We start from the raw sequence: 25,181 nt of genomic DNA, 5'->3' as shown, positions 1-25,181 counted from the left end.
GGCCCAACTGGGACGAGAGACCAGAACAACCTCTGAGACCCACTAGAACAGTGGGTCTGAGGCCTTGTGACCAGCCAGTCCTGCGCACACAGACCCCCACTGTTCCTGACCAGACCCTGGGGTGCCCACAACCCAGCACTAAACACCAGGAGGGGCAGTAAAAGTCTCCGAGCAGCCTACTGAGACCCTCCAACCGCCCACAAAAAGCACAAGATGGGCCGGGCGGTGACGCTGGAGGTAAGGTGCCTGCCTTGCCTGCGCTAGCCTAGGACGGACCGCGGTTCGATCCCCCGGTGTCCCATATGGTCCCCCAAGAAGCCAGGAGCAACTTCTGAGCGCATAGCCAGGAGTAACCCCTGAGCGGCACAGGGTGTGGCCCAAAAACCAAAAAAAAAAAAAAAAAAGCACAAGAGATGGGGGCTTGGCCCTTCCTGTTGTAGGACTGTCCCGACCTGGCTGGGGGTTCCTGCCCGCTAGAGGTGCCCACCTGGCCTGACACTGCCATCCCTGGATGGGTGGCATTCACTTAAACATGTGTACACGTATGCACACACATACATGTATGCACACGCACACACGCACATGCCATGGTGCAGGGAGGAAGAAGGCGCCTGCCTCCCAGCACCTTTCCCGTAAGAGAAACCTAATCCAAGCCCTTCCAGCACCTTCTAGCACTTTCCACCGAGGACGGCAGTGCCAGGGCAGCCTCTGCACAGCCACAGCTGGTCCAGGCCTCCCCCCGGGGCCCCACAATGAGGCTCGTTACTGGCCTTGTGAGTGGCAGGAAAGGGGGAGCTGTTCTCCGCAGTGGTTGGGGACCCGGCCTCCGTGGGTTCCCCCATTCAGCAGTGACCCGAGGAGCCGTCAACAGCCTCCCCCAGCCGGCCGAGGAGCGGGCTCGGAGGAGGAAAGCAATTTGTTTGTGAATTTTGCCCTTTGTTCTGGAGAAGCTGCTGGGTTGGGAGATTGTGAGGGTTTGAACCGCTCGCTCCAGGGTAGACCCGCCCTGGCCTCGGCGGATGTGCTCATTCTTTGAAGAAAAAACATACAGAATTGATGTTAAGTAGCCCTATGCAAATTCCCGGGGCCTGTTGATTTTATTCTCTTGAAAGTCTTGAAAAGCCTCCAGCTCCCTCCGCTCGGGGCTCGCTCACTCCCGGGGCTCATTCCGGGGCCCAGAAAGGACGCTGCTAATTGTGGGCTCCTCCCCGCCCCCAACGCGGCTTGAAGCTCCCGGCTTCGCCCCTCCAAGCAGGCGTGCAAGGGACCCGCTGGACCATCTGTGGGGGAGGGCGCGAACCAGGAGACCCCCGTGTCCTGGACACGATTGTGCACTTGGGGCCTGAGCCCAGACCTCTGCTGTGCGTGTGTCAGGAAAGGTTTTCTAGAGGAGGGGAGAGCAGCCTTGTGCTTCTAGGTGACAGCCGCTTACCTCCTCTTGGGGTTCACAGGGATGCGATAGGGTGGAGCCCCTGGGTCAGATGGACCAGCTGCAGGAGCTGCTGTGACTCGGGCGGGAGAGGGGGGGTTAGCTCCTGGTCTGTGGGGGTCCGCAGTTGGGAGCCACCTTGGACCTGCTGCACTGACTGGTGCAGGAGACGGGAAGGGGAAGGAAGAAGGTTCCAGAACACAGAGATCCCCATGCCTAATGACAGCAGAGGGAGGTGGCCCCTCCCCTGGGCACGAAGCGAGAGGGCAGCAGACGGAAGAACATTTGAGAACAGCAGGCGCTGGCCCTGATCTGAGGGCTGTGCTCCCCAGAAGATGGGGGTGGGGTCTAGAGGGCCCCAAAGCACCCACAGTATTCAGGGTCACCTCAAGCCTCAGTCTGAGCTGCCCTGGTGAGGTGCCACAGCCTCAGACAGCAGAGGGTCCCCAGCGCTCCCCTGACCCACTCCCAAGCCCTGTCCCAGGCTCCAGGCCAGGGGTGCGGGATGTCTCCCTGGAGCCTGACCTCCCTCCAGGGTGTGGCAAGGGCACCCACGGGCTTCTCTGAGCACAGCCCAGATCCGCCTGGGTCGTGGGGGACACGGCAGGTGACAGGGTCCAGCCTGGGGCCGGGGCACGTGTGACCGCAGGAGGGGCGCCCCTAGCCGCACCCCACCCCGCCGCCTCTCCCCGCCGCCCGGCCCCCCATTCAGCACAGATAAGCCCCTTTGGAAACAAGGGGGACTTAATTCAGCGGCTGAGTGACAGCGCGAAGATTTATCCGCCACAGACAATGCGCGGCCGCTTTAATCCGGCGCAGACAATGCGCGGCCGCCGGCCCCATCTCGGCTTTTCCCACGATGCCGCTGATTGGGGCGCTCGGGCAGCAGCCACGATCTCGGCGCCGTGGAGGGCGGGTGGCCTTCGGCTCAGATCGGACTGTAGAGGACGCTCGGGGGTCGCCTGCCCTGCCGGGATGGCCTTCCTGCCTGCCCAGCACCCCAGGTCTCCCACCCCCGGACTCACACTTTCCAGAGTCCTGTGGGTCTTGGCTGGTGCTGCCCACCACCCCAGGACAGAAAACACAAAAATACAAAAGACCAGCAACTCCCCACAGCAATAGAATACCGGTAGGGGTGAGAGTGGAAGAGCTCAGGCTGTGTCAGTGAGGCCTGTGTCCACAGAACTGGCCCATCTGGTCAAGTTTTGGGGAGCAGTTGGGGTCCCCAGTACCACTTGGAGATCTCTGCACCACAGGTGCAGGGGAGCCAAGCTGCCCATTGTCACTGCTTAGTCTGGTGTTGGGGTCCCCCACACTGCTCACTACAGCGGGACCCCCTCAAGTGATGCATTTGACACACTCAAGCGACCCTTTGTCCTTGTACTCAGCAAAACCCACCCAGGGCACAGCAAAGAGAGGTGTCCAGAGGGGAGACACCTCAGTCACCCCTGAGCACCCTGAGGGAAGTCAGGAAGAAAGGCAGAGATGAGACCCCCAAAGTGGCCAGCCACCATGATGCAGGAGCCTCACACCTGGGACCCCTGCACCAGCCCTCTCTGCAAGGGGCTGGGGCCTGGGGTCTGCTCTCCCCTCTGCAGGCCCTACTTCTCAGGGTCAGTCAGGACCCCACAGGGCACAGGACCAGAAGCCGGTGCCCAATGACACCATCCAAGGGCAAGTGACCCCCTAGGGTCACAGCTGTCCCCCCTCCAGACTGCACACTCTGCCCTAAGGACAGAAAAGGGGTACATAAGCACCTTCAGAAAGTGCTGGGGAAAATGGGGGAGAGAGATAGAGATAAAGAGACAGAGAGACCAAGAGAGACAGAGACAGAAAGAACGACTGAGAGACAGAGACACAGAGACAGAGGAGAAAACTGTCTTCCCAGAGGCAGCAAGGTGGGGTCGGACACGGTCTAACTGAAACTGCATCACCAACTCCCGTGGAACTGTGGCTCTCAGGTAGTTCGTTCAAAAATAAATTTATTAAGAACAAACCAATAACCCTCAAACCGCCTTTTGCACCCAGAAGTGGGTCGGCAGTGTTATTTCAGAGCACCTGGGGTGGGGTAGGGCTCCCCACAGTCACACTGAAGAGCCCCTGACCCTGCATACCTGCCCCATCCGCCTCAGTCCTGAACCCAGGACCAAGCACAGGAGTGCAGAGAGACCCACCCTACCAGGCCCAAAGAGCCATTCAGTGCCCCTGCCCTGGCAGTGCCCAGCGCCCAGGGCACAGCCCAAAGGCACCCCAGCCTCACTGTAACACCCAAGCAGGGTCCCCAGATGGGTCAGACCCAGGGTTCCCCTGCCTGGGGTCAGGTGGGCCGAGCTTGGACAGAAGGGTCTTCATGCTCAGCAGGAGGGCCCGGCCCAGGATCCCCCACAGGCGAGAACCCAGAACTCAGCCTGCATGGGGCCAGAGCCCAGCCTAGCTGCGGGTCCTGAGGGGGTTCCATGTCATGCCCATGACCAGATCCCCCATGATGGGAGTCTGGGCCCCTCTCTGCCCTCGCCTGGGATTCCACAAACCTGGATTGGAGCTTCGGAGCCAACACCTGTGCCCATACCCAACCCTGCTGTGAAATTCGGGGCCCAGCCTCACTGAGCAGGGCTAAGTAACCCCGAGTCTCAGGAGAGACAGGCCCGAGGTGAGACTCTGAGATCAGGCTGTTCACTGAGGCTGCCCGGAGAGGGGGGCTGGAGACAAGAATGGGGTCTAGGGTTGACCAGTCCCCCAGGACTCTCCCAGGCCCTCCTGACTGTCACTAGCAGAGACTGGGGGTAGCCCCCCTTAATCCCTCTTCCACTTCTGTCTGCAGCCTACCCTCACCCCATACCCTGACGCTCAAATCAAGCACCCTACTGTCCCCAGGCACAGCACTGGCCATGGGATGTCTCTTCCAGAAGCTTTCAGAGCTATGGAGACCCCAGGAGACTGAGCCAGGGTCCAGGGAGACAGGGACAGAAAGGATGGCACTCACCGTCCAGGTTGTGGAAAGTTGAGGCTTCAGTCAGCTCTGGCACAGGATACAGAGCAACTGTGTGTGTTCTAGAATGTTCTAGGCAGTCTGGGGCCCAGCTACCTCCTGGCTGGCAGGGAACAGGGATGGGGACAAGGGTGCAGCAGGGAGAGGCAGTGATGACTGAGGCCCACAAAGAGGAAGGGGCTGGCTGTGGGCTGTGGTCTGGACTCTCCTTCCTCCCCTGAAAAGGGCAGGGACCCCAGATATGAGTAGGGGTTAGGGGGCAGAGACCAACTTCCCATGTGCCCTATCTGTATTGGTTCCAACAGGGAAGCTGCAGTCCAGAGGGGGACCTTGAGTCCAGGCCCAGCTTCAAATGGACAGTGGAGGGCCAGAGGTCACTACTCTGTGCTGTGGGGGTGCCCCTGGAGCCCGAACCCCCTCAGCTCTCTCCACCAGACAACAGCCTGGCCTTGAGTATCAGGACAACGAATGGGGAACCTGAAGACAACCAGCCTGCAGCATCTCCTGAACTGTGTGAGTGTGCCCAAGGTGTCCCCCATCCAGAGGCACTGACCCCAAGGCCATCCTCAGTTCAGCTCCTCACATCACAAACTCACATAAAGACCCCTGAACAGACCCCATAACAGACCTTCTCACAGACCCCCTCTCAGAAACCACCATCACAGATCCCATCACAGATCCCATATGCATCTTCCCATAAATCCCTTCACAGATCCCCACACAGATGCCCTCACAGACCTCCTCCCCGGGATCGTCACAGACCCCCTCACAGACACCTCAGAGATCCCCTCAGAGATATCATCACAGATGCTCTCACAGACACCTCAGAGATCCCCTCACTGACCAGTTCTCAGATTCTCTCACAGATACCTCGGATATACCCTCACAGACCCCTCACAGATCCCACAGACCCCTCAGAGATTCCCTCAGAGGTCCCATCACAGACCCCAGCACAGATCTCCTCAGAGATCCCCTCACAGACCCCCCTCACAGATCCCCTCACAGATCCCCCTCAGATCCAATTACAGATCTTCTCACAGATTTCCTTCACAGATCTCCTCACAGATCCCCTCAGATCCAATTACAGATCTTCTCACAGATTTCCTTCACAGATCTCCTCATAGACCCCCCCTCACAGACCCCCTCACAGATCCTCTCACAGACCCCCTTGACACACTTCTTCACAGATGCCCTCACAGACCAAGGTCTCAATAATGGGGCAGCCCAGATTTGTCTTCTTAAGAAATGGGTGAAGAAGGCTCAGGAGAGCGCCCCAATTCCCTGCTTTTCACAAAGAGCTGAGTAGGACTCAGGTTGTGGGACTCATCCTCACCCCTCTCAGAGGCATGGGGACCCCAGCACCCCAGCACCTCAGCCTGGCTTCAGTCAGCACTCATGCTGGGTCCAAGCATGGGGTGGACTGATGCAGACAGGTGCAAAATCTTCCCTGAGACTAGTGTGAACCCCAAGATCCTAGGGGCTGGCAGTGGGCAGGAAGCGCTAGTCCACTGACCCCCACCACCAGGTAGTCATTGCACCTGTCACCCTGTGTGAGGGTCGGGCAGCACCCCAAAATGAGCAGGCCAGAATCCTCTATCCGGGCCGTGTCTTGGTTTCTAGGTCACAGAACCACAGCCCACATGGCCTGGCCACTGCTCCCCAGTCCAGGGTCACCTACGGTCTCACTTCTCCTCTAGCTTCCTGCCAGGGCACCCACAGAATCACAGAAGTGCAGCCCTGGGGAATTCAGGGGCCCCGCACTGCCCCACCCCACTCCACACACACAGTCCCCTGCACCCAGGAATGTGGGGTCCTGTGTCCAGCCTGACTTGGGCCAGAGGCAATGGGGGTCCCATAAACTGGAAGTCAGGGAGAGACACATTTGGGAAGACCCATCCAAGTGGGGGTCCACTTCTCCCTGCTCGGTATGCCCCAGGCTGCTGAGCTGTGCCCCCCTCCACGGTCGCCCTGCTCTTGGCCAGAGACTCCATGGCCTCTCAGAGCAGGGCCAGATCTCGAAGCAGTGGGAGGTTCGGATCCCTCCCACTGCTCAGGGCACCCCATGACCTTCCCCTCTCCACTGACAGCCCCCAGAGCCCTGAGAGGCAGGACAGGAGCCAGCTCTAGTAGGGCCACAAGGGAAGACATGGGGTAACGAGCCCGGAGGCCCCATCTTGGCTCCTTCCACATCTAGGTCCCTGGGGACAGCCCAACAGGGGCTCGAGCAGATCTGAGAAGTGTCCCTTGGCCCAAGCCTCAGTTACCCCCATTTCCTGGCATCCCACAGGACATGGTCCCTGAGGACACAGCAGGGTTTGAGGAGCCTTATACCCCACACCTGCAGGAACAAGTCTTAGGACTCGGGGTGCACAGGTGGCTCCTGGAGACATCTGAGGCTTCCAGCACAGACAGGCAAGGGCCTGGGATGAGAATGTTGGTGGCCATGGGGGCCCTGATCCCCACATCCAATGCAAGGAGAAACTCCCTGAAACTTTCCGAATGTACACAGGCCTTGCCAAGGACAGAGGTCAAGGTCAGAGGGCTGCTCTGTCCAGTCATAGAGCTGGGTACAGGGATGGAGGAGTGAGGTGTGGCTGTCCGAGATGAGGGTTCAGTGCCTCCCCAGAGCAGACCCTGGGGTGTCTGGGCTGCCAGGAAAGGGGCTGGGAGGCAGCCTGGCTGGGGGGGGGGCACTGACCACTGGCCCTGACATCACCGGCCGCACAAAATCAAAGTCAGGTTCTGCCTGTAGAGTCCCCTCCACCCTCCCTCTGAGCTTCCTCATTTGGGGTCACTGGAACCACACAGGGGAGGGGCCTGGCCTGACCCCAGTGACTGCGGTTCCTGGCCCCCAGGGGACAAGATGGTTGAGGTGGAGTCCGGACTGGGGGTTGGGGGTTTGCAGGGCCTGTGTGCGAAGTGGGCACGAAACCCACTGACACAGGCCCTCGGGAAGGGTCTGGGGGACCAGACCAGCCCTGCTGCTGGATGGCAGGATTCCAGCCCCAAGTTGCTGTGCTCTGCTCCCGGGAGCCTCCCCTCTCCGCCTCATTAGCAGCGAAACTTCATAAAACTCCATAAATAAACAGGATCCCAGTCCAGGCTCAGGACACCCGCCGGCACCCCCAGACTCCTGCCAAGGGGAACAAAGGGCCTGGAAGGACTCACGCGGTTATGGGTGTCATCATACAAAGCCCAGTGGCCCCCAGCAAACAGGCAGCTATCCCACAGGGATACCCCCAGCAAACAGGCAGGTATCCCACAGGGATACCCCCTGCACCCTCACTGCTGGGGCAGGACAGAGAGGCTGGCTGCAACCCCTGCATGCCTGTGCCCCCCCTTGCTTCCACGCTGGGACCCAGAGAGAGCTGGCCCGGTGGTCCCTTTCCGAAGCCCCCCACAGTGTCCGGGGAAAGGAAAGGCCACTTCTCTGGCAGTTGCCAGACTTGGGGTTCAGGCTCACTCCACAAGCCAGAGCCCACCTGTTACCAGTGGGAAGTCCTGAGCTCAGGTCAGGGTGCACAGTGGGGAAAGTAGGAACCCTGGAGGTCAGGGCTCACTGTACCCACCACCCCACGGATACCCTCTCTTTCCTCGCAGACCACAGAACCCTGCACGGGGGCCGAATGGCCGCACACGTGTGATTGAATCTGGCAGTACGAGAGGGTGGAGCTACTAATCCACAGCAAGGTCAGAGCCAGGCACCCCATTGGCACCAGCCCTGCACCCCCCAGAGTCCCCCAGACCTACCTACCCAGGGCTTGGGGATGCAGGCCACGGCGTGGGGCAGCTAGGCTGGGGGGGGGGCGGGGTAGACCACGTGTAGCCCTCTCGGATTCTCAGGGTAAAAGGGGGCTGCGGTTCAAGCTCGAATGTCGGGGCTGCGGCCTCCATTCCACAGAGGCACCTCAAGTTTCGGAGACGAGGCGGCCCCCCGAAAGCTGCGCCCTCCAGCCCCTCGCCCGCATTCCGCGCCTCCCAGGGGGCAGATCCTGGACCCAGGCCTCCTGCCAGCGCGGCCAGGGAAGGCCGGGCCGAGCCGCACGCAGGAATCCCCTTACGGCCTCCTTCAGATCAAATGTCTCTTTGAAAGGGCCCGGGGGGACCCCGGTGGGCAGCTTCTGGGCCTGCGGACACCAGATCCTGCTTTTGTCAGAGGCCACTGCTGGGGGGCGGCCCCCAGTGAAGAGGACCAAGGTTTGTGGGCGCAGCCGGCAGAGATGCAGAGGCAGTGGCTAAGCCCCACACCGGCCTGCATGTGGGGGCCCCTTCCCCACCCCCTGCCTGTATGTGGGGGCTCCTTCCCCTCCCCACCAGCACGGAGGCCTAGGTGTCTCTACTGCTCTGCAGAAAGCACACAGCACGCATGTTACATGCCTGCTCAGGGGGCCTGTACACGTGTGTGCACAGGATGCTGCATTGTGTGGCATGTGGAACACAACATGTGGACACAGCCCACATGTGTAGCACAGCAAACCACTGTATGTCCATCTCCACACTCAGCACTTGCTAGTTTAGATGGGACACTGCATGCGAACACAGAGCTCCTCGAGGGCCTTTCCACGGGACATTCAGTGCACACATGGAGCACCTGTGTGGAAAGCATGTGCTTTGTGTATTGACGCATATGTGAGCCCTAAGGACCACATGACCTGTGTGTAAGCCTGTCAGCCAATGTACACGTGGGATTTACGTGCCTTTGCATGTCTCTGAAGGTTGCACCTGCACCTTTAAGGTGGCATGTGCACCTTCCATGCATGCTTATGAACACATGGACATGTACACAGTATGTGCATATGCGAGATGTGGGCCCTGTAGGAGGACTGTCTGCATGTGTGTGCTAACATGTACCTGTGTGCTAGCATGCATGTACCTCTGTGTGTCCGTGTGTGTCTGCATATATCTTCAATGTATCTATATGTGTGTCTATGTGCCTACATGTACCTACATGTCGGTGTGCTAGCATGTTCCTGCATGTATCTTTGTGTGTACGTCCATGTATGTCTGTGTGCCTGTATCTGCAATGCACCTGTATGTGTCTGTACCTCTGTGCCCACATGTACCTGTGTGTACCTACATGTGTTTGTGCCTGTATGTGCCCACCTGTGTCCAGTGCCCACCTGCGCTGCCCACCAGCGGAGTCCCAAGTTGGGATGTCACAGAGAGCAGCGGCGTGAGGCCCAACTGGGTCCTGAGCCCGAGAGATGTCAAGGGGGCGGTTTCAGACACTGCCCAGGTCTCCCCACAGGGAACTGGGCTGGGACATTGGTTCCAGGAAGGAGCCCTCGAGCAGCCATGAGCCCCACTCCCAGCCCCACTCAGAAGGTGGGGTCTCTCGCACGAGGGCCCTGGGGTGACACCCGCCACCCCCCCCCCCCCCGGCACTAAGAGCCCAGCACACAGCCCGGCGCACACACAAACCTGCTTCAACCAAGCCAAGAAGGTTCTAGAAACCCTGGAGTGCTGAAGAGACGTGTCCAGTCCAGTCTGTCCAGGAGTCCTCAGGAACCAACCAGAATGTTGGGGGAAGGGCAAAGGTGACAGGAACTGGGCAGAGATTCGGGATGCCCTGGCAGGCCACAGTGTCCCCCACAGTGTTCAGTCCGAATCCCACCTGCAAGCCTGTCCACCTCACTGTCGGGATGAAGAAGGGATTCCCAGCCTCATCTCTGCTCCTCTGGAGCTTAATGTACCCCCAGCTGATGGTCCTTCTAGACAAAACGAGGCCACCAGGTCTCTGCACCGCTCCCACCTCCACACACCTCAAGTCTCAGCAACTGACCCCCACACTGGCCTGCAACTTTCAACTAAGACTGTCCAGCCTGGGACCCTCCACAGCCAAGACCTTCCAAGACCCTCCCCATCCCCGAGACCCTCTTCATGTCAGGGACCCCCTATCTGGCGGGGCCCCCAAAACCCAGGACCCCTTTGTCTGGGTTCCCATATCTGGGACTCCCAATGCCTGGGACCCCCACACCCCCATACCCCCATTCCCAAGACCCTCCCTATATTCAGGACCCCCATGTGCAGGTCCCTCATGTCTGGGTCCCCCATATCTGGGACCCCCCCATGCTCTAGACCGACTGTCCTAGAAGGGATAGCTATGCCTGGGATGTAGCTTGAGTCCCAGTGCTCAGCAAACACTCAGGAGGGGCCCTCTGAGGGACCAAGGTGTCCCGAAAGAAGGGTGGTGGTGCCGGGACCCCAAGAGTCCAGCTGGCCTGTGGGCCCAGTGGGCAGCCTTGTGCGGAGTGGGGAGCAGAACGGCCCTTCAAGGCTGCCTGGACCACGCAGCTGCCAGGCCTTCCCCTCCCGCCCCAGGCCCGGGGAGCCAGTGGGAGGCCCCCTTCCTTCGCTAGCAACTTAAAACCCAGTGAGCACAGAGGAAGCTCCCGGGGGGCCAGTAGTGGCTGGGCGGGAGCCAGCCGGACCCCAGACCCGTCATTAGCAGCGGAGATTCAATAGCGGCCGCTGCTATGGGCTTATCTAACCTCGAGACACCTTCCATCGAGGCGAGGCCCCGAGGCCCAGCGTGAAACCAGAGCCCCCCCAGGGCCGGCCGCCCGCTCCCAGCTCTCCAGGCTGCCGTCGCCCCTTTGTTCCCAGATCCCGACCCCTTCACACACGTGGGCACGCGCACACACACATGAAACTCACACACGTGGGCCCTGAGCACTAGGAGAGCTCTGGGCTGGTCTCCGGGGCCCGCCCACGTCCAGAGAGCGTGGGAACTACTCTCACTGCCCTGTGCCCAGGATGGGCGCAGATGGGCAGGGCCGCCCGCACAGCGGGAAATGGTGCGGGCAGTCACAGGCATGAACTCAGGGTCCTCGGGGCCAGTCACTTTCTTACTTAGGTCCCACCCTGCCAGCGCAACGTGGGTCCTGCCTGGCACTGAGCCCCTCTGAGGTGAGGTAAGGAAGCAAGAACAGGACTGCAGGACCCCCGTTTCCCCCCAGCAAGGCGCGGGCTAGGCCCCAATGAGGCTGGGGAGTGCCCCGATGTTTTACGACACCATTTGTATTCTGTCAGTCACCGGGAACTGAATACCCTATTCAGACGGAACCTCAAGGCGTGTCATTGCAATTTAATATTTTCACACACAGACACATCATTATCTGGCAACCCGACACTCGCCGCGTAATTCCGTGATTTTCTGACCGTGAGCACGAGGACTTGGGACCCTCCAAATGGCCCCCTGGTCCCCCACCCCCACTCATGTTTCCTGGGCTGACCAGTGTGCTCGAGGCACTCTAGGGTGGCCACGTCGGCGTGGAACTTTCTGGTCTCATCTTGCTCTGCCGACAGCTGTGGCCCGGCTTGGATCCAGCTGGGCAGATGCCTCTGCACTGGCTCAGAGGCCGGGGGATGGGCGGCCCGGGTGGGGGTGCGGCGGGCACCGGAGGAAGCAGCCGTGGAGACCCACCGCACCCGACTCAGGTGTGGGCCAGCCGGGCACATGCGGGATGCGGCGAAGCACGCGCACCCCGGGGACAGCCCGGCCGGGGTCAGGTGGCAGCTGTGTGCCCGGGGGCTGCTGCCGCCTCGCCCTCCAGCCGCTCGGGTCTGGCCAACAAAACGTTCCCCGTTTTCAAGCAGTTCAAGAATGTGCCGCGTCTTCCAAGAATAAGAGGCTGGGAATGATTTGCAGAACACGCTGCCCCCGGGGGAGCTGGGCAGGTGGCAGTGAGGAGGAGGTGGTGGTGGCAGAGTCAGGACAGACCGTGCCCAAACCTGCCGCCAGCCTCTCCTTCAGGAGGTCCCCACCTAGCACGATAGAGAAGGTCGTGGTGGCACAAGATGACCGTCTAGGCTGCTAGCCCAGAGCCAGTGGACAGTACAGCAAGGCTGACCAAGAGCTCCAGCTCGGGCGGGCAGAGCAGGGGGTGGGAGGCCCAGTGTGGCTGGGGTTGGGGGCTGTGACCTGCCTGGGTGTGCCCCGAGCACAGAGACTGATGGGCTGATGCCACAAGGAGCTGCTTCCGAGAGAGGCCGAGATGCAGATGCAGGAATCAGGCCGGGACGGGCTGGGCCGGGTCCGAGGGTAGGCATGGGGGCTGCAGACTCAGGCCCCCTGTCTGTCCTGGCCAGGCTTTGTTTAAACCCTTTAGGGACCGCTAGGCCGAGGCTCCCCGAGGCGGCACCAGCCCAGTGAGCAGATACAAATGTCTGAGTGTTTCGCTCGCTCGCTTGCCCGGAGCCGCAGGCAAAGGCCCGTTATGTAAATCCATATTTCACTGCTGGCTGCGGCTCCTGAATATGGATTTGGGATCACCGCGGTGCGGCGAAGCGTGCTGGGCACGAGGGCCGTTCAGCGGCGCCGGGTCCCTGTGCTGGAATGTCGGGGAGCACAGCAGAGCCACTCACAGTGCCTTGGAATTAAAAGGAGCAAGAATGGGGGTGTTCCTGTGAGCAATGACAACATGCAGGCCTCAGACAGCTCCACTCCAGCCAACGCAATAGAAATGGCAGTTTGGGGAGTGTGGGGGACATGGGCATGGCCACGGTTGCTTTGCTGAGGTTCTCAGTGTGGAAAGGGTAAGCCCTGGCGATGCATCCGGCTTCAGCTCCTTCCCACCCAAGTCTGGACTCCATGTCCAGCCTGGCAGCCCCACTGGACATGCATGGGGGTGAGGGACCTAGACAAGGCAGGGTAACAGGGTGACAGGCAGGAAGCGGGGTGGGGGACCCCCAGCTCCAGGGGCCTAGGGCACTGTGCCAGTAGCACCTGACAGCGAGGGAAGGCCTGGGATTGGGCAGAGCCTGGCTCCAGAAGGGTGCCCACTTGGGGCTCAACCAACTTTTCCCTGGACACACACACACACACACACACACACACACACACACACACACACACACACACCAGTGATCTCTGAGCTCAAAGCCAGGAGTAACCCCTGAGCACTGCCAGGTGTGGGCCCCCCCAAACAAACACACACACACACACACACACACACACACACACACACACACACACACACACACACTGGCCCCTCGGAGCAACTTTCCAAGACACCAGAGAAACTAAACTGAAACCCACTCACATCAGAGAAGCCTGCTACCACGTCCATCCGGAAGCTTCCAGAAGCTTCCAGAAACTTTCATACGGTGGTTGGTCACAGAGACTTCAATGCTGCCCACCAGAAAGACCCTCTCTGGTCTCACACGAGGGGCTGCAGCCTGGGAAGGGTTGCCAGGGTCACTCACAGGTCCGAGACGAGGGGTGCCCACACCACCGCCCAGGCGTCCCACATGGTGGCCCAAAAGCCCAGGAAGCTATGTCAGTTATAGGTATATCCCTCACTCTGGCCTTCAGCTTTGCTTCTCTCTCAGAAAGAACTGGACAAAGGGCCTGATTGCCAGAGTGATGCTCCAAAAAGCAAAAAAACAAAAAACAAAAAACAAAAACAAAAACGCAGGCTGAGAATGGAGTCTCCACAACAAGGCATGGAGCCTTTAGGTAGGGGGCTTCAGACCCAGACAAAGCCAGCCCTCAACTGCTGCTCTAGAGAGTCAAAGGAGAAAATGCAGGGTCCGGGGCAAAGGGGCTGTGGGCAAGTGGGCCGGGCACTCTGAGTACCTCACGGGGAAGCAGTCCAGCCCCGGCCTCCAGGCCCCCCAGAATCCAGACCTTGCCACCCGACCTACACCCCACACAGCCTCATCACCCAGTGGGTCAGCACCCGAGAGTGACCCTCTCATACGCACACTCTCCCACAGCCCTTGAGCCCCACAAGACATGATGTCCAGAGCTGGTGTGTCCAGGGAGGAACCCTGCCTGACCTTGGAGTATCTGGCTTTCCTGGGGAGCCTTGGGGGTGTGGACTCCTCTCCCTTCTCCACCATGAGCCTACAGAGCGGACCCTCTGCTCCCACACACTGCGCCTTGTGGGTGGGGAACGGCCGTCGTTCTGTCTGTCCGTCTGCAGCTGTTTGCCGGAGACCCCCAGGTCTGCGGGGACTGGCGGGGTGCAGAGCGCCCCCAACCCGGCCTGCAGAGGGCTCCGGGACCAGCAGGGCTGCTGGAGCACCTTGTCACTTGGGAGCTGTCACTGGTCTCTGCGAAGCTCTCCAGAGGACATAAAATATTCAGCCGGACCCAGTCACGTTCTAGAATGATTATAAATTATTTTAACAGCGCATTTGCAAAGGGTTATAAAAACAGCCATGATATATTTTTTTCCTAAGATTCTAGAATTACCAGTGTGACAGCTAATGCAATAATGATTTGTTTCAAACGCCAGTGTTTAAGCTGTATAAAGCTGATTTTATACATTTTTCCAGTAGGCCGCATTGTAGTTAATGAAATTAAACACACCAATCGCATTTGTCCCCAGGGGACGAGGAACCGAACACGCCACTGGTTTATTTTTTTATTAAAATAAATTGCAGCCAGCAAGATGGACTAATTGCATACAGAATTGAAAAAGAAACATTCCATTGATATAATTAAGCCAATTTTCATGGACAGAAATAGTTATAGTGGATATAAACTAAGCGAGGTCTGCCCCAGAACCCCATTTCCCCCCTTTTCCTCACAAACCGTCAACAATTAAACAAACATGTCTTTGGAGCCGGGGCCTGGCCGCGCCTACCTGCCAGCCCGGCATTGTTCCTGCAGCCACCTCTGGCCTCCCGGACCATGACAGGCTCAAAGACAAGCAGGGCCAGGGGGACCCAGCTGGTAGAGGCAGGAGGAGTCTTCAGGTGCACCCCAGAATTCAGCAGCCCGCAGCCCACAGGGTCTCCGTGACCTGGTCGTGGCCTCTGAGCTGGCCAGACAGAGACCCAGGTCTGGCTTTGCTCCAGGCTGATAGGGCAGTTGCAAATGCTTCACAGGGGGAGGGGGAATGGGGGGGGCACCCAGGGGTGGACCCGACCGACTGGGGTGGGCATCCAGGTTTCCTCTGGTCCCTCTCACCTGGCCTGAGCCCCAAGGGGTGCCTGGACAGGAGGGGAGGGGCGGCTAGTGGCCAGGCCCAGCAGCAGGGCTTGTTTCCTGCTTTTGAAGATCAGCCCGACCTCCCCTCCACCCCACCCCCTAAAAAAAGAATTAACTCAAGACCAAGTGGCTGAGCTTTGAGTGGCCTTGGAAGCAAAGGAATGAGCTCTGTGGGGGAGGGGAGGGGCGCCTAGGAGGGTGGGGGGGTGCTGAGGTTCCCTGTGTGACCTGGGGCACCTACCCGAGCTCCCCCTCTTTGATGCCGCCCACTTTGGGGGGTGTGAAGGGTTGGAGGCGGCAGGCAGCCGGTGGGGGCTTGCCGGGTGCAGGGACGGGGATCCAACCAGCTCTGACCTTTCCAGAGGTACGGCGACCCCTGCCAAGACCAGCACCTCCCACTTCCTGGAGGAGGTGCGAAGACTCCCACGGGCACCCTCCTCCTTCACCCTCACCCCCCCCCAATTCCCCAGCATCCCCTCCCCATCTCCCCAGCCCTGGTCCCCAAAGGAGGGCTGAGGTGTTGGCATCCCCGGGGCTGGGGTCTGCTAAAAGGCTGCGGAGGGAGGAAGCCAAGGTCGGACTGAGACCCGAACCCGCTGCCCAGGCCCTCCCACCCCGCAGGGACCCCGAAGCTTCCCTCTGGAAGCCTCTGGGACTTTCTCCCGGCACCACTCGGAACCGCGGCCCCAAGATTGGCTCCCAAGCCCAGGCCACTGCATTTAACGCGCTTTGAAATTCGGAAGCGAAATTATTCAAAAGATTTTCAGTCCTGGATGATTTTTGTTGCCTTTCTAATTATCCGTTGCCTTAATTACCAGCCCCAGCCCCCACCCCGGGGTCCCTAATTGCCTCTTAATTGAGTCTAACAGGGGCTAATGGTGCCCACTCCTCCCCCAGGGGCTCGGCAGAGGCTCTTGGTACCGGGGAGACCCCTCGGAAGTGGGGCGGGGGTGGGGTGGGGGGAGCCACCCCCAGCTGTGCCCAGGAGCAGACCTGGGTAGCAGAGGGGAGGTGGAGCCAGCACCTGTTCTAGGGCCGCCCGAGAGACTGTCCTTTAGTCTTTCCCTCGTTCAGTCTGTCCGTCCATCCCTCCTTCCGTCCTTCTGTCCCTCCTTCCATCAGTCTGTCCCAAAGCGGAGCCTCTGTGGGGGCGTGAGGCCCAGGCCTGGACCCCAGGGTAGAGCCAGTGCCCACTCACAAGGCAGAGAGGGTATCTCGGGTGGGTGTCCACAGCTGGGACAGTGCCCTGGGCACCTGCCTGGCTGCCAGCCTGGCCTTCTTTCGCTGGAAGCGGGCGGGGGCAGCCATGGGGCCCAGAGGCACCTCCCCATGCCCAGCATCCGACTGTCCACTGCACCCAAGGGGTGCAGGGACCCAACTGTCTTGGTGTGAGCCTGGGTTCCTAGTCAGTGTGGGGTCAGGAAGGGCAGAGGGAGTGTCTCCTTCCCCCCCAACACTGAACCCCACAGTGTCGGGTGTCTGGGGCAATCCCACCTCACCACAAAGGCCAGGGGACACTTCCAGGAGAGGCTGGGGGCAGCCCAGAGCCCTGACTTGGGAGTGTCTCCAACTGCCCCCTCAGACAGTCCGAACCTCAGTGGGGGTCAGAGATACCGCCCAACCTTGGCACTGAGCGCTTCCTTCACAGTGGCTTCTCACCCTTCTCACCCGCCTCTGCTGCCCCGACCCTCCCTCACTGTCCCGTTCAAGGGAGCTGCCCGGTCACCCTGTGTGTGCCCCACCAGGTGTGTCCCGGCTCCAGAGCCCTCCCAGAGCCAGAGGGGGCTGTACCCGTCTGGGTGGAAAGGTCCTTGCGGTCCCTAAGGCATACCTAGCCGGGTCCGAAGAAGCAGTCCCGCTGCAGCGGGGTCACCAGCAGAAGCAAACGAAATCAGAGCCCAGGAAGTGCCCTGCTGGGCGGCCCCCCGCGCGCAGAGTCCCGGGGTCACCCCCACCCGCCTGGCTGTCCCTCCTGGCCGGCAGGGCCCTGGCTAGGGCCAGGGTAGAGGGAAGGGCAGGCCTGCCCGTGACCCTGCCCGGCCGCCGCCTGCTCTCTGCCCGGCCGCGGCGGGTTGGCAAGCCGCCTCCCTCGCAGGTAATGGCCTCAGATCCCTGGGGGCCTCCACATCTGCTTAAAACAACCGGCCAATGAGCTGAAATTTCTGCCCAGCCCTCAGCCCTTGCCTGCCTGCCTGCCTCGGGGCGCAGTCCGGGGGCGGCCTGGCCCCGCCGCTGGGTTCTGGACGCTCCAGCTGGGCCCGGCTCAGTCGGGGCTGGTTCCTACTAGCGACTCCGGAGGGGGGGTCCCAGCGGCTGGCTCCTTCCTCCACGGCCCAGACGCCCCTTAGCAGGGCCCAGGTGCGGCCGCCCGGGTCTGGGCACGACTGCCCTGGCGTGTGCAGGACCCGGAGCCGAGCTCCAGCCTGGAGCCGGTGCCCGCTGCGAGTTCGGGGGCTGGCGGCCCAGGGCAGTCTCGCTTGCAGCGAAGGCCCAGGAGCGAGCGAACGAGAGAAAGAGCGCGCGTCAGCCTGGCGCGCACAGGGCTGGGCTTCTCCTGGCCCTTTCCCCTGGCAGGGCTGACCCGCGGCCTATGCCTGGCAGCTATGTCGTTTCTCCGAGGCAGCCCGGACACTCGGTGGCCCCCTCCAGCTCCCCGGCACGGCGCGCCCGCGAACCCCGGCTGTCTCCAAAAGCGCTCGCCGTCCGTCCGTCGGCAGCGCGGGCCTAGTTCGCACCAACAGGGCCCCGAGGTCACGCGGGGCGCAGCCGTCTGCGAGTGCGGGCTGGAAAGGGGCGCCCTTGCAGGGGCTGCGAAGGGGCACCGCGGTGTCCAAGGGGACCCCCCAAAAAATCCACGAGCTGCTTTTCCCCTTAAGGGTCCAAGGCGACTGCGAGAGCGGTGGTGCGCGCTGCGCGCGGGGAGCGCGGGCCGCTCAGGGCAGCCGTGGCGGCGGGCGCTGGGCAGCCTGGTTTCCTTCCAGGGCTCTGGCTCCTGCCCGGGCCGGGGCTGAGACGCTGCCAGTCCGGGCTGGAGGGTGGGCAGGCGAGGAGGGCAAACGGCCTGCGAGCCGGGCAGGGCTTCGCGGGCCCGGCCCCGGCCCCCGGCCTGGCGTCCCCGCGGCGAGGGGGCGGCGGCCCGAGCGCAGACGGCGGGGGTGGCGGGCGGGCGGGCGGGCGCGCAGGGGCGCGGGGGGCGCGGGGCTCGGCGTTTCGCAGCAGCCGGGCCGCCGCCAGCCGCTCGCCCGCCCGCCTGCTCCCCCACCTGTCCCGCCGCGCGGGCCGGACCCGCGGCCTCGCCGGAGTGGGTCGCGGAGGGCGCGCGCGCGGGGGGATCCGGAGCGCACGGGCGGGCGGCGAGGACCCGGCTCGGGGCCGGGGCGCCCGGGTGGGCTGGGGGCTCGGCCCGCGACGGAGCGAAAGAGAAAGTAAGCGCGGCGGCGGGGCCCGGGCGAGCGGCGCTGCGCGGTCCGAAGGGCTGGAGCCGCCCGGCCGGGGCGCGGGGGTCCGCGCGCTCTGGGAGTTGGCGAGGCGGGCGCCGGGGAGCGAGGGGCGCCCGGCTGGGCACGGCTTGGCGCGGCGCGGGGAGGCCCCCTTGGGCACCGGCCACTCCGCGAGGGCCTGAGCGGCTCCCGGCGGCTCCATTGTGCTCCGGGCGGCGGCGGCGGCGGCGGCGGTGGCGGTCCCGGTCCCGCCTCGCCAAGCGGGCCGGTGGGCGCCCGCCCGCCCGCGCCCCCTCCTCCGCCCGCCCCGTGCGCCCGGCTGCGGACTCCAAAGGCGGTGCTCTAGCGCCCACTATTCCAGGAGCCCGGAATAGGACTGGCCCGGGGCTGCGCGGCGGGCGCTCGGAGGGAGAGCGAGGAGCGAGGGAGCGAGGAGCGAGCGAGCGAGCGGGAGCCAGACAGCCGCAGCCTCCGCGGGGGAAAAAGTTGCCTTCCCCTCCGGCAACTTTCCGCCAACTTTCGCTTCTCGCTCCCCTCCACCCCCGGCCCTCCCCCTCGCCCCCCTCCCCGGCCCCCACCGCGCGCCCGCCGCGCCCGCCGCGCCTCGCCTCGCCTCCCCTCGCCTCGCCGCGCCTCGGGTTCCCGGGCCCGAGCGCCTGGCACGGGGGAGGAGGGCGGGGGCCGGCGGGGAGGGGGCCGCGCGGCGCCTTCCTTCGGGGCGCGCGCGGGGCCCGGGCGGGCGCCCCGAGCCTCGGCCCCGGCCGCCCCGGAGCGCGGGGGAGGCGGGCGCGGCGGGGGCCCCCGGGGCCGGCCCGCGATCGGGGGGCACCGGCCGGGGAGCCCCGCCCGGCGCGCGCCCCCGGCCCCCGGCGCCCCCCGGCCCGGCCCCGCCGTCCCGCGCGGGGCCCCGGGCGCGGTGCGGAGCGCGGCGCGGCCGGGCGCGGGAGACTCACTTTTGGGCAGCTTCCTGGCTCTCGCCTTGGACCGCATGGTGCCGGCGCGCCTCCGAGCCGCCTCCTCCTGCTCCTGGAGTCCAGAAGCAGCTACACGCGATCTTCATCTCCCCAGCATTGTCAGTTTGGACACCTTCGCACATGCGCACAGCGCGCTCAATCTGACACCCCTCGCCGGGGCCAAAAAAACTTTGCCATGGAGTCCTCGTCCTCATCGTCGCCGCCGCCGCGGCGCGCGCGGCTCCGGGGGGCTCTCGGGGCCCGGGCCGCCCCCCCGGCCCCCGCCCCCTGCCCGCGCGGCGCGGAGAGGCGAGGCGAGGCGAGGCGCGCGCGGGCTGGCCCTTTAAGAAAACGTCCCCTGCCCCGCGCGCCCGCCCGCCCGGGGCCCGCACCCCGGCACTTTAAAAGGACCCAGGTGGCCCCGAGGCGAGGGGACGCGCCCCCCGCCCTTCCCCCTGCGCCGCCGGCCGCCCCCGGGCCGCTCGCCGCCGCTGCCGCTGCCGCCGCTGCCGCTGCCCAGCTCCGTGCGCCCTGGCCCGGCCGGCCGGCTTGGGGCGCGGGCCCCGCGGGCCGTGTCGTGACGAGTGAAAGGGCTGGGGGGCTTCGCCCGCGCCTTCCCTTCCCACCCCCCGGCCGGCCCCGGCCCGCGCGCCCCGACCCGGCTCCGCCGAAGCCCCCCGCGCCCCGCGCCCCCCGACCCGCCGCGGAGTCTCCCGCCTCGGCGCCCACCCGCACTCGCCCTGCGGCCAGCCGGCGGCCTCCGACCCCGGCCCGACCGGGCGTGCGGGGCGCGGCGAGGGGCGGCCCCCAGGTGAGTACCCCGCGCGCGCCGGCCTCCGGGAGCTCCGCCCGCGCTGAGGCCGGCCCAGGTGCGCCCAGGCGGGAGCAGGTGGAGCGCGCCACGGGTCCCCGGCGGCTCCGAGGCCCGCGCGGGTCGCCAACTCTGCGGCGCGCGGGTCCGAGGGGCTTGAGGAGCTGGACTCCCAATGGGGCCCCGGCGCTAGAGCCCGGGTGGACGCTCTGCTTGGGCCTCCGAGACCCGTGGGGACCCCGGCGGGGCGCTGACCCTCGCGCCCTCCTTCCCCGTGGACCTCACAACTCGCGTCTCCCCGGAGTCCCCCCCGAGCGGGGTGCGGGGGTCGTGGCCGCTCCGGCCCGGCTGCGACTCCGCCTGCCGGCACCCCCTCCCCTGGCCGTGCCCCACGGCCGCAGAGACCCACAATGGCCTCAGCCGAGTGGGGCGACGGGCTCTGGTCCGAGCTGACCCCAGGCCCCCCATCCCCGCCCGCAGGTCCCAGTGGAGTCGCGCCCTGGAAGGAAGGGGGCTCGGGCAGGCGCCCCGGGCACTGAGAGCGCAGACTTGGCAGGACCCGCGAAAGGCTGCGCGCTGGGCCTTCCGCCTTCTCGGTCAGAATCCGAGTCGGAAGCCGCTGCCCAGACCCGATCAGAACCGCCGAGCCCCCTGCCCTGCCCTGCCCTGCCCTGCCTGCCCTGCCCGGCCTGGCTGCCCGCGTCTGCCCGCCGGCTGGAGAAGCCACCTTGTCCCGAGGCCTGGGAGAGGTGAGTGCGGAGACCTTGAGGCCGCCTGCCCTCCCGCTGGGGCAGTCCCTGGCCCCACTGCTTTTCCCCGGGGGTCTCGAGGTCTAGGATCCGGGGTCAGGGTGTCCCATGGAGACCAGCTCAGCCACCCCGGGCCTGACCAGACAGAAACCCAGGGCCAGCAGGGGTGAGAGACAGCAGGGCAGGTCTGGTCCAAGGTCACCCTCAGCCAGGCCGCGAGGTGTGAGGTGTGAAGTGTGAGGCCAGGCCAGGCCAGCTCCCACCTGCGGTTAGGGGATAACCGCAGGCCCAGCCTTCCCGCAGGGCACCCCCAGCTGAACCCCAACCCACTGGGCAGCTCCAGCACCCCCTCTGCTCCCCGAGACACCCCAGCTGCCCTATCCAGGACTGGGGACCCATAAGGCGGGTGCATGTTACTCCCTGAACTGCGTGGGGACAACTCAGGGTCTCCCAGGAGGGTCTGGGGTGCAGAGGGCAGTGGCCCGGACAAGACCCTCAGGGGCACGGGTCCTGTTGGGGTTCTCTCTTCTCTCTTCCGCTTCCGCCAGACTCAAGTGGCTTTGAGGGCGGCTACAGCCAAGGCCATGGCCGTGCCCTGGCCAGGCCCTGCCCCCGCGTGGCCAGACGTAGAAGCGGAGGCCGGGCAAGCACTGTGAGGCCCGGGCATAGGCCCCCCTATTCCGGGTGGATCTGGGGGTGCAGCGGGGAGTGAGTGTTTCATCCAAGGATCCTGACAGGGTCCAAAGGCAGACTGGGGAGGAACAAGCTTTGAGGGTCCCTCTGTGGGGACCCTCTGGGACTGACCTGAGCCTGCGGATGGAGGGAGGGATCTGCACCCAGAATTACAGCCCCATTAGCCCTAACAGCAGCCCTGGGTGGGGGCACAGAGAGCAGAGCTGTGGGCTTGACACCCCACTGGGCAACAGGTAAGGGCCCCCCCGCAGGGATTCTGGGTCATCCCGAGGGGGGGTCTCCCCTCCTGGACCAGCACTTTGGTAGAGCTGGTGCCAGCTGGGGCCACCCTGCTACTTCCTGGGTGCCGGTCACTGGGGGCGCTGGGCCTGGCCCTGCTCCCAGTTCCACTGTCCCCACCGGGGCACAGGCTGTAGGGACACCCCCTCTGCCTCTGCAAGGCATAAGGCCATTTCTGTATCCCGACTCTGGTCCAGACTAGGGTGCTGGGGAGCAGCAGACACCTCACCCATGTGCATTCTGTTTCTCTATCTCTAAGCTTCTCTTTTACTGTCCACTCTCTCTTCCTCTTTCTCCCTCTCCCTCTCCCTTTCTCTGCCCTGGTGCTGGGGAGCAGCAGACACCTCACCCATGTGCATTCTGTTTCTCTATCTCTAAGCTTCTCTTTTACTGTCCACTCTCTCTCTTCCTCTTTCTCCCTCTCCCTCTCCCTTTCTCTGCCCTGCCTCTTCTACTCGCCTAGTCTCTGTCCTCTCTTCTCTTTTCTCTTCTCTCCTCCCTCCTCTCATTCTCTCCCTCCTTCTCTCTCCCTCCCTCCCCCTCCCTTCATCTCTCCCACTCTGTCTTCCTCTCCCTCTCCTCTTCCATTCTGTCGTCTCTCTCCCAATCTCCCCTCTCTGTTCTCTCTTCTCTTCCTCCCTCTTTCTCTCCCGCCCTCCCTCGCTCCCTCCTTCCCTGTCCCCCCTTCCTCTCCCTCTCTCCCATTACTGTCCTGTCTTTCCCATTCTCTGTCCTCTCTTCTCTCTCTTTCTCTCTCTCTTCTCTTTCTCTTCCTCTCCTCTCCCATTCTGTCGTCTCTCTCTCCCAATCTCCCCTCTCTGTTCTCTCTTCTCTCCCTCCCTCCCTCGCTCCCTCCTTCCCTCTCTCCCTGTCCCCCTTCCTCTCCCTGTCTCCCATTACTGTCCTGTCTTTTCCATTCTCTGTCCTCTCTTCTCTCTCTTTCTCTCTCTCTCTCTTCTCTTTCTCTTTCTGTTTCTCTTCCTCTCCCTCCTTCCTCCCTGACTAGCTGGAGAGTGTTCGAACAGGGGTCAGACTCCACCATGAAGAATGCCGTGGGGGGGGGGGTGGTCTTGGAGCTCTGTGGGGAGTTTTGGGGACAGGTGAAGGAGCCTGAGGGGAGAGCTCTGTGCCCCACCAGGCCGGTTGGTGGGTCAGTCTCGGGCTTCTCTTCCAGCCTCATTTTGGGCACCCAGGACAGGTGTCCAGCGGCCCTAGGCCCTGGAGTGGGTCACAGCCTGGAAGGCCAGAGATGCCCCAATCCCAAACACCCCATGAAGGGCTCACAGTCAACAACCCCCGCCCAGATTTTGAAAAGTGACTCCCTGGATATGGGGACCTGGGTCCGCGGGGGCCTTGCCCCACCCTGAGCCGGGGTCTGCGGGAAGCTGGCCCAAGTGTGGGTCGGTGGCTTCGAGGCATGGGATGATGCCCCTTCTGGCGCGGGGGCGCGGGGCTGGCTTGTTTGTTGTTTGTTGTTTGGTTTTGTTTTTATTTAAGAGAGCGGCGCTGTGGGCCCGAACTCCCGGGTGAAGCCTGGCGGGAGGGACTTTTTCCAGAATCACGACCCGAGGGCTCCTGACGCTTCTCTGCCGTTGCGGGGAGCCTCGGTGGTGGCCGCTGAGCGCGCCCGCGAGGCCGCCTTCCCCCGACTCGGTTTCCCACGCCTTCCGCCCGCGCCCAGAACCTTCCGAAATGTGCCAACGAATCCCGCTGTCCCGGTTGTCGCTGCACAGGACCCGGAGTCGGGCGCTCATCCCCGCGCGCCCCGAGTCACCCGCGCGTCCCGAAACGGGGACCCGAGAGCCGCTGGCGCCCTGGGGCCGCTTCCCAAGGACGCCCCGCGCACTTCGCTCTCTCTCCCACCCCCAGACCCCCGCCCGAGACCCGAGACACCCGCAGAGCCGCGTGTGGCGTAGGGGGACACGGGGCGGCTCCGGAGCGCAGCCGGCGGCCACGCGGACCCCCGCCAGCTGCTCCGACTCCCGCTGCGCGCGGGACAACGAAAGCGCAGCGCCGGGGCGCGAACCCGCCAAGCCAGACCCAGAGGCCGCTCCGCAGGCGTCCCCACCCCGCGCGCCCTGCTCCCCCAAGCCCACCACACCTCCTGGGCACCCTGAAACCAAACGGACTCTCCAAAGGGGGCTTCAACCCAGAACCCGCCTGGGCGGACTCTCCCAGGCGCACTCGCTGGGCCAGATCCAGAGACCCCCGAGCCCGTGGTCTCCCCTAACTGCGACTTGGAGCCCATAGACTCAAAGCGGCGGTCCTGATCCTAATCCTGCACCCTGCAAAGGAGGGTCCCTTTCTTCTCTTCGCCTCCACTTTCCCCTCCCTGTGCGCCCCATCTCCGAGTTCTGGAGTGATTGGGAGAATCGAGAAATCGAGAATCGGAGGGCACCCTCAAACTGGGGTCACTCTGCCCCGAGGCGGTGCCCAAGTGGAAGGGCCTGAGGCCACCCCAAGACCTATCCAGGCGCTGTGCACCCAGCTAGCTCTCCTGGGGAGGGAGTGCAGCCCCCCCGCAGCCAGCCCCACAGCCTCCCCCACGCAACACACACAGGCCTCTCCCTGCCCAACGCCGCCTCCAGGGAGGCTCCGCGCCTGCGTCTGTATGTGGGGGGTGGCGGGGTGCTGGAGGCTGAGCTGGAGCAGAGGTCGAGGCGCCATCTCCCCGGGGTGCACCCCGCCTCCCCACTCCAGGACCCCGGTGACCGCGCGGGACAGGTGTGTCCGGGCACGTTGGGGCGGGGCCCTCCCGGGTGACCTTGAGAGCTGGGCGGCCAGTTCCGCCCTTCAGCCCTGTGCCAGGCTCGGGGTGCCTGGGGAGGGGCAGCGGGCGCCTCCGCTTCTGGGCAGTCAGGCAGGAAAGGAAGCGAGGAGGGGCCGCTTGGTGTGT

General features: G+C 63.7%; 2 protein-coding genes across 2 annotated transcripts in view; one reads left to right on the top strand and one right to left on the bottom strand.

Moving 5' to 3' along the window:
• Window positions 1-19,790, bottom strand: part of LOC126010953 (histone-lysine N-methyltransferase PRDM16-like) — a 79,415-nt gene extending 59,625 nt beyond the window's left edge. Inside the window, exon 1 of the mRNA XM_049774561.1 lies at window positions 19,754-19,790. Within this exon, the coding sequence (XP_049630518.1) occupies window positions 19,754-19,790 (37 nt within the window). The remainder of the gene's footprint in view (window positions 1-19,753) is intronic.
• MMEL1 (membrane metalloendopeptidase like 1) overlaps window positions 1-25,181 on the top strand; it is a 188,468-nt gene that overhangs the window by 29,016 nt on the left and 134,271 nt on the right. The gene's annotated exons all lie outside the window — the stretch shown is intronic.

This window comes from Suncus etruscus, chromosome 6 (genome assembly GCF_024139225.1).
Source record: "Suncus etruscus isolate mSunEtr1 chromosome 6, mSunEtr1.pri.cur, whole genome shotgun sequence".
NCBI classification, from domain to species: domain Eukaryota; kingdom Metazoa; phylum Chordata; class Mammalia; order Eulipotyphla; family Soricidae; genus Suncus; species Suncus etruscus.
Note: the sequence above shows the minus strand (reverse complement) of the source record. Positions and strands in the feature narration are given on the sequence as shown.